A 9,220-nucleotide genomic window follows, 5' to 3' on the forward strand; every position below is an offset into this window, starting at 1 on the left:
CCTTGGTTTGTAAATAAGAAACAGGCTCCATTCCTCTTAAATCTGGAGGTCACCCAAATATTGGGTATAAGCTGGGATTGATGTGGAGAATGAAGGAGAAACCAGCTTGTGTCTCTGGTTAATTCCAGAGAGACAGTGTAAAATAAATTAGAGGAACTGGACAAAAGCGACACATGGGTTGTTTTTAGTAAATGCTTCCTGATGTATGTTTAAGAATTTGGTCTGGCTTTAGTCGTTTGGTTTGATTACTTTGACATTATATAACTTTGCAGTGAAGTGATTTCTTCTTAGGCTAGTAAATTGCGCCTGCAAAAAATAAACAATAACCAGAAGTCATTTTATTAGGTGTGATCTTAAATTAGGCCAGGGAGACTTAAAGGTATGGTTTTTGTGTGGTGTTTTTTCTTAGGCTGCATGAATGATTCCTCTGCTGCCACATGGCATATAATCAGACCAAGTAAGGAAGCAGCTTGCTGTTCTGCCTTTGTAACTGAGCGAAAGGAGACCTGCTGAGAGAATGAGCAATTGCTGTAGGGAGCAGTCAAAGGGAGTGCAAATCTGGCAAGACCAAGTGGGAAGTATGCATTTGAACAGTCCAGTTCCATGCACGTGACTGTTCGTCTTTTGCCTAGCCCCAGTTCCTTGCATGTGTGAAGCCAGGCCTTTATTATTAAGTTTTATGTATATACCAGATGTAAGACAGAAAACTAATATTGTCGTTTGAAGGAATGGGAATAGAGCGAGAGGGTAAGCAATAGGAGCAGAAGCAGGTGATATGTATGTTTTATTTGCATGGTTAAAGATAGTGTCTTCATAGTCAAAAGACAGAAACTTTCAAAAGGAGATCTGTAATCTTTTAGGACCCTCTTGATCATTGCTGTTCCTGTATGCTTCTCAGTGTGACCGTAGTGTAATATGAAAGAGGGCAGAGTAGATGAATTATGGATAATGCTGTAAATACAAATAGCTAGCAGAAGACAACAGGGGCAAGCATGTTTTGCAAAGATCAGGTATCAGGATCCCCTAAATTGCTGTGTGTTATACTAGGATGGAAGAAAGTTGCAGAGAGCTGGGGAGGAGGGCGGCAGCGTGGAGTGGTTGAATACTGTTTTGGGTGCCATTTCTTCCCAAGTGTCCACGGTTCTGTTTTGAAGAGGGAGCTCATGATTAATGGTGAAAATGTTGGGGGATGTGAACCCTCTTTCTTGTTTTCTGTCTAATAGTTGTATATATCATTATTCTTATAAATGTGTATTGGTTTTTGATATATCTAGTTTCAGTGAGTTCTACATTAATCAAACATTGTTTTTAAAAAAAGCCACACCTATCTTTTGTAAAAAGTTTTAAAAATTTGTTTGTTTGCTTTGGAAAATAGTCTTGTTCTACTTCAGCTACGTAAGAGTGCATCCTGCATCTTAAAAACAACTTTTCACTGATTACAGGGCTAGATCAGTTCATTCACTCATAGCAGAATCTTATTTTTCTGGTGGTTGGTGAAGACAAGTGACTTCTGAAGAGGTTATCAAGCAAAAGTGTACGGAAATTAAGTCAATAAATAGTTAATTCTGAATTCAGGTGGATCCATAATCAGCCTTACTGGAGATAATGGGGTTCACCTCCTGTGGATTTTTGTCTCCTGCATAGCAGCTGCCTCCTATAGTTCAGCAGTTTATGAAATGCATTTGCAATTGGAAGCATTTGTGTGACTTACATTGTTTGCTTGTGCTTCAGCATTAATAATGTGATATTCAGGGTAAATAAACACCATTTATATATTCATTATTCTTTAGTATTGTTATGCTTTGCATGATTTTTTTTATAGTAGCTATATTTTTCTTTCTTCTTGGTTTAAATTTTTTTTTAAGTGTCTTCTGTTTGAAATTTTTAGTCTCCTAGGCACGTGTAGTTCTCCGTAATTCATTTTGCAGGTATTGGCTAAAAGCAAGGTCAATAGGACCAAGATCTGTTTTCTAAACTAATTGATATCTGTCTACAAGGTTTGAGTGAGAAACATGGTTACATAGGGTTTTTTTTCCCTGAACTGATGAACTGCAGATTCCTTATGTAGTAGCATATTAATTACAGTTAAAGTAAGCACATAACAGTTGAAACTATGTGGATCCACCATGTTTTGATAATTTGTGTTGAGCCAACAGTCTGTCTTTTAAAACATCATATTGCATTTGTAGGGTTCAAATTGGCTAGCTTGACTCCAGAAATGGACATGATTAGGCTTTTTAAGATTTTTGTTGTTACATGAAGGGGCCTCAATTGTTCCCACATGCTACTGATATGAGAGCATTCTGCACCTCAGCTGTTTGGAGCACTGGCCTCCATCACCTGTTCTATGTTTTCTGGTTTTTGTAAAACTTTCTTTTTCTGACATGCTGATGTAGGTGGTATTCCTGCAGCCACTTAGCAGGACTACTGACATGTTTAATGTTGTGCTGCTGTGTTTTTAAGTGTGGAGTGTATATTTCTGAGCTAGAAGAAAGCCCCTAGGTATCTGGGGTTGCGTTATTCCCTTTATAATGAGGATAAACTACTGAGGAAAACATTGGGGAGTTTTAATCTCACTTTTGCTGTTTGTCTGCAGGTGGCAATAAAAATCATTGATAAGTCTCAGCTGGATGCTGTGAATCTGGAGAAGATCTACCGAGAAGTGCAGATAATGAAAATGCTTGATCACCCACACATTATAAAGCTCTACCAGGTATGGTTAGTGTTGTCTTTTTTTTACCTTCTCCCCCTCTCTTTTGTTCCTGTATGAAGAGTTCGCTCTTCACCAGTGACTTCTGGCAGATCACTAGCCTGTAACAAACTCAGCTTTTCTGGAATTGATTTGCATTGGATAGTGTTTAACGTTCTTGAAAGTACATCAGTTGTGGCCTTTTTCATTCTATGGTAATCCATTTAAAATACACATTTTAATAGACATTTAAATGTCTTTAATAAATTAAAATACACATTTAATAAACATTGTAATAGAACATCATGTTACATGGAGCACCTCTCCTATGAGGACAGGCTGAGAGAGTTGGGGCTGTTCAGCCTGGAGAAGAGAAGGCTCTGGGGAGATCTTATTGCGGCCTTTCAGTCCCTAACAGGGGCCTACAGGAGAGCTGGGGAAGGACTTTTTACAAGGGCATGGAGTGATAGGATGAGGGGGAATGGCTTGAAACTGGAAGAAGGCAGATTTAGATTAGACAGTAGGAAGAAATTTTTTCCTGTGAGGGTGGTAAGACGCTGGCCCAGGTTGCTCAGAGAAGTTGTGGAAGCTCTATCCCTGGAGGTGTTCAAGGCCAGTCTGTTTTGTGCAACCTGGTCTAGTGGGAGGTGTCCCTGCCCATGGCGGGGGGGTTGGAACTCGATGATCCTTAAAGTCCTTTTCAACCTAAACCATTCTATGATTCTGTTAGTGAAAGAGCTGAATTGGAAATACCTGGTGATGAGACTTTGCTGTCTGTTAGTAGCCAAGGTACTATGTAAGCTAGAGCAGGGTAGGAATATTCAGCATGATGTGTGAGTACTTGCTGGAATGATCTACGTGGATATAGTGGTTTTCTTTATTCAAGTCTTGGCTCAAGTGCAGATGGAATAGTATTTGCAGCCTTTTTTTCTTACCCAAAGATGATAAGATACATAAATCCGGATTCTGCAGATGTGCTTGTAATGTAAATGCACACACCAAGCAAGAGCTTCCCAAACACTTTATCTTGAAGTGCATTTACTAGGAAACGGAAAACTAGTTCTTTGGATTTATTTTTGTTGAAATCTTGCATTTCACTTCTGTTGTGGATATGGAGAATTTTATATTTATCCTGAAGTGTATTATGTACGTTGTAGACTTGCATGCATCCCTTTATAACATAAGGATGAATAATTATGGTACAGCAATGTGTATTTACATAAGAGATAAACCTGCACTTGTGAAATGCATACAGTTGCAGACAAAACTTTAGAAGGCTTTTACTTGTGACTTTTTGCAGTGCACTTAGTTTGCACAGTAAAATATAGGTTTGTTTTATATTTTTTTTCTCTTTCATTTTCTGTTCCTGCTAGCATACGGTAAAATGTTTGAGGCTGCTGGCATTTCTGCTTCAGTTAAGTCTTGCTTTTAAGACTTTCCTGAGAATATTCCCTTTGGGGTCTGTTTGTTAGTGTCTGTTTAACAAATCACATGGTGCTTCTGAGATGCTCTCTTGCTTGTTTCAAATAAACCTAGCTCAGCAAACAAATGAAGATTTGTGCATGCTAAAACCAAACTTTGAATTAAAGTTCATCTGACTAAGTCTATAAAGGCAATGTGAGCACAAGGAGCTGGACCTATGGTGTTGGAGTTGTTTTACTGAATAATGACAAAGATCCTCATTCAGACTTGTTTAGCTTTAATTTCATCTTATAGGAAAGAGACTGGTGCTTCCTTCTAAAAATATTGATTCACCGAGTAGAGGTGCACCTTAAGGAGTTAAATTTCTAACTAGCATGAGTAATGTCTACCGCAGTTCCTTCTGAATGAATGACAAAACACAAAATTGGTAAACTAGAGAGGAATTGTGGGAGGGAGAAGAGTCTGAGAATAGTTGAATTAAGTCAAGAATAGTTAAATTAAGTCTGGAGATCAGCAAGGTCACTTGAAGAGGAGGGTAATTGTTATGTAGTGCCTACCCCTTCACTATTAAGGGATTGGCTTGTTAGAAATACATTTGGTAGATAGGCGAGTTTATTTTTACAATAGCCTTCAAACAAATTGTCTCACTAGTTTGCTTGTATAATGTGCCCATCACTGTACTGTGTCCACGCTACAAGTTTCTGAATTGTTTCATGTCAAGGAACTACTGAGGACTGTCAAAGTTAGGTAATGAAGCTATCAATCTTGGCTTCGTTAAGAATGGTGCCATGTATATGTAATCCACAGGCTGTTGCAGCTTCCTGTCTCCAAATGTTGGTTTAAAACAGTGTTTCCAAACTGTTTTGCCTTCCAGATACAGACATTTAAGTCATAACATGCTTAGCTGTTGTAGAGTTAAACAAGGGTGCAGGAGAGACTGAAGAACTCCCATCTTGCTCTGTCTTCTGGGCTTGTCAGTTTTTTGGTAATTCTGCTGGTTTTATGACTCTGTATCTTTCAGGGTTTGCCTTTTTTCTTTTTCTTAAAAAAAAAAAGGCATTCCTATAAAAATAATTTATTTGTGAGCAGTCTTCTAGTACTCCCAAGCCTGTGCATAAATAAAATTAAAAAAATCAAATTCAAGAAGGTCTTGCCCACTGACAGCTCAGGCTGAACTATTTTATTGTGGTTATTGAAACAGGTGCAAAATGTGTTGGGTGTTGAAATTACTGAGTTGCACTGAAGGGAAGTCCTAAATTACTTTTGTTTTGAAGTAGAGGATTTTTCAGTTTCACTCTATCTTTGGATTATGGTATTTGTACAATACATTCCTGAGTAGCGTTTAAGCAATTGAGGAGTAGGTCATTAGGAAGAAAGCTGCAAGATAACTGACAGGGCTGCCTTTTCCCAACTTACATCATGGAAGTATGGAATGTATATTGTTGGGTGAAGTCTTTCTGTTCAAGGCCATGAACAACTGTTCATGAAAAAGTTTTGAAGTTTTCCCCTTGCCCTCTTTCTTTTTTCCTATTTGTCTACCTCTATTCTTTCTAGCATTCCATGTTTTTGAATTGCAAGTAGTCTGTTCTTGTAATCGGAAGGCTGGAACTTACTAGAAGAGAAAGTAGAAGATGCCTAAAGTTTGATGGTTTTTTCTTTTACATCCCCTCACCAGAGAAGATACTGAGGATGTGATAGTTCTGTAGCTTTACTGTCTGATTGTACAATGGGATACTGTGATGTGTGTTTCTACCTGAACTTTGCCAGGTTTTAACACTCGTGCTCATCGGTAGTTTTTTTTCTTTTTTTTTTTTTTCCTTTCTATAACTATAGAACTTGGTAACAGAGGTCAGTGTTATCCCCAGTCTTCCTTCTCAAGCACTAGCTATCAGCATGTTAGAAAAGTTGAGCAAGGGAGTTATTTTAGGCTGATCCCTTAAAGGAAAGTCGTTAAATTAGCTGCTGATGATACTATCATTTTGTGTTAGTCACTTGTGGCTGAGAATCCTATCTACCTGCTCCTGTGTACACTGACTTTATGAAGTATTTAAAGCTTATCCTTGTGCTTAGCATGCAAATGCTCCCCTTGAAATTGTTGAGGTAACTTGAAAAAACAAAGTGAAAGATGGTGATAACTGTATGTGCAAGGCAAAGACTTTCACATCTTTACCAGAAGAGAATGGTGACAATAAGTATCCATTTGGGTGTGTGTTTGCTTTTTGCTCTTCCCTCAAACAATCTCATGTGCAATTTCTGCATCAACAGGTGATGGAGACCAAAAGCATGTTGTACCTTGTGACAGAATTTGCCAAAAATGGAGAAATTTTCGGTAAGCAAGAGAATATTTTCGTGTTCAACATTTTAATGTTAACTTCTGAAGTTTGTCAATTGTAGTTATCTTGCCCAAGGATCCCTTTACTGTAGTACGTCACTTTCCTTTATTTGTCAAGAAATGTGTGGTAACTGTCATTGTTTTTCATTTTGGAACGAAGAACTTTAGGGAGAACTATTACAGTGTACACTAGCATAAGAAAAAAAAAGTTAAAAATTACTGATATTCCTTTAGCAAAAGACATAGCTTGTTAAACAGAACAGTGCAGGTTTAAATTGTCATCTCAGCTGACAGAATTACCAGGTTTTCAGCCTTGAGTTGAGATGAAAAAAAAATATTTAAATGTTTAGCCTGATAATGAACAGTGGCCCATACGGTATTTTAGGTAAACTGAATAATCTGTTTCTTCTACAGTTATGTGCTGATTTATCAGACATTATTTTTAATATGTTTTCAGGAAGAACATGGTGGGCAGGAGGGGGTGTCAGGGTGACTTGGAGTAAAATTCATAATAAAAAATTTTAGTTTGTCTGTGTTGACCCGCATGGTCAAATTCACATTAATTCTTGTTGTCTCAAACTCATCACTCAAGCAGGACTTCAGTGTTAAATTTATATGAAATACAGTGATTTTTTTTCAATTGTAATACTTCACAGTACAACTTTTCTGCTTTGTAATGCTCAGTTTGGACTACAATAGAGATGTTATTTCTTTGGAAAAAAGTTGTTACTTAAATCAGTGCAGGACAATTGTAGTATATAAATATTCTGGGCAGATAACACTTCACACTTCTCAGCCTTCTTTTAGTGTCCATGATCACTTGAAGTGCAGAACAGTAGAGAACTTTCATTGTTTTGAAGGACCAGAAGAATCAAGGAAGCTTGCTAAACTTTTACATAATCAGCAGCTGAAGAGTTCAAAGGGAATTTGTGAAGTGGCTGCACATCAGCCTTTACTCTTCCCAGGGGCTATGGACTGAATAGTAAAAGTGGTATCATGCTTCTGAGGCTTGCGTTCTAGTATTGAAGGCAATTCCTGCACTCTGTCTCCCTTCTTGATTGTGGTAATTGGCACAATAAAAACATCTTGTACATATATGCAATGCAGAACTTGCTTATGGCACCCAGGTTGTAGCCTTTGAGCTCTCCTTCAGTGTAGCTTGAATAACGGTCATAACTCTAAAAAGTCTGGTTTATGGCATCTGCTATGCCATTATCGGTTATCTCTAAGGCATTTTGTCTTCCATGATTGTACTGTACATACATGTCCCAAGTTATTGTTTGTGAGTTTTCTAAGCTACCGAGGCCAGGGTAGCTGTGAAGTCCTCTCAAGGAAGGACAGGCTGATTTTTTTTTTATTTTTTTTTTTTTCCCCCCAGAACTAGCTATATATAGCAGTGGTCCTTTTTAGGCAGCAAAGAGGAAACAGATGAAATGTGATACTAAGTAGTTATATGCATTACATTTTGACCCGGATTAGTGCCTTTAACTTGAAAGTGCATGTTAGGGATCAAAGTAAATATGCTTTTTTCAGCTCCTGCATGTGTGACAAACGATTTGGGTGAGTCTGTGTTCTTCTGACCAAAGATGAGCTTGGTATTCATAAACTTGTTTGAAACAGTTCACAACCTGCAGAATAGCAAGACAATGTTCTAATAAGGCTGGGATGATAAAATAACAGGAGTGTTACTACCATTTCTGTATACAGCGTGTTAGCTTAGGTATGTTTTGGGGTCTGGTAATCTTTGAATAACTTGTGCGTTCCTCAGGAATGTGGGTTTAGTTGTTCTGGTTTGGTTTTGTGTTGTGTTTTTCTCTGAGGGAACAGCATGATTTGCTTTACACTGATTACCATCTGGAAACACTGAATAAGAAGAAAAGAGATTCTGTTTTTCTCACCTTCTAAGCTGCTGTTCTCAAACCAGTGCTAATCTTGAAGCCCAGCCATGAGTTGCAGGCTGGCCTACAACTCTTTTTTTTTTTTTTCTTATTTTCTTTTTTTTTTCTTCTGAAATCTTTCCATTCATCTTATTACTTGCCTTGGGAGCTACAACATTGGAGGTTGTTTATCTTCCAAGATTTGTATGCAGGCTTGTGTAAGTGATTAGCATAAGCCAAAATCTATCTAAAAATTACCTTTGTACCTACATTAGGTTAAACTTGTGTATTTTGTGTAGTTTTAGGGTTTCATATATGAAACATTCTCAGTACTCGGTGAAGATTCTATAACTATTAACTTGCATTTACATGACCAGAAGGTTTTTTTGCTGCTGCTTTATGTGATAAAGTGAGGAGGTCGTAAGGAGAAACAGATTAACAGAAGGCATTATAAAACTTCAGTCACTAAAGATTCTAGAAGTAACTTGGATGGTGACTTTTTGCCTTCTTATTTGTCTTGGCTTTAATGTGTATCATTTCCTGTAAAACTGTGACTTAAACTCTTAGATCATTCTGAAGAAGCGAAGCCTTCTGAGCTCTGAGACTTTCCCTGTTTGCAGATCCTTTAACATATGTTTCAGGCACAGTTTAGCTAATACTCATGGACCTTCTTTTCTCATTGAAATAATTAAGGAATCTTTCTGGGTCCATTATTAGAGACTTACTACTTCTGAACAGGTTTTTTTTTTTAAATTAATCATTTTTCTAATTTTTTTTTTAATGATTTATCAGAGTTGCTTTTGTAATTAAGGATGGGATATTCTGCCATCGTATATGTCACTTATATATGTTTTTGGAGGAGGAAGCAGAAATGAGGTAATAGCAGAAACCTGTAAAATA

The 9,220-nt window shown here is 37.5% G+C and overlaps 1 protein-coding gene across 1 annotated transcript in view; it reads left to right on the forward strand.

Moving 5' to 3' along the window:
* Positions 1–2,596: 2,596 nt before the first annotated feature.
* The window catches only part of SIK2 (salt-inducible kinase 2), a gene marked incomplete at its 5' end in the record, with an annotated part of 46,503 nt that continues 39,879 nt past the window's right edge, over positions 2,597–9,220 (forward strand). The window contains 2 exons of the mRNA XM_009882441.1: positions 2,597–2,713; positions 6,377–6,440. Coding sequence (XP_009880743.1) covers positions 2,597–2,713; positions 6,377–6,440 — 181 coding nt within the window. The remainder of the gene's footprint in view (positions 2,714–6,376; positions 6,441–9,220) is intronic.

This window comes from Charadrius vociferus, unplaced genomic scaffold (assembly GCF_000708025.1).
Source record: "Charadrius vociferus isolate BGI_N301 unplaced genomic scaffold, ASM70802v2 scaffold1413, whole genome shotgun sequence".
NCBI lineage: Eukaryota > Metazoa > Chordata > Aves > Charadriiformes > Charadriidae > Charadrius > Charadrius vociferus.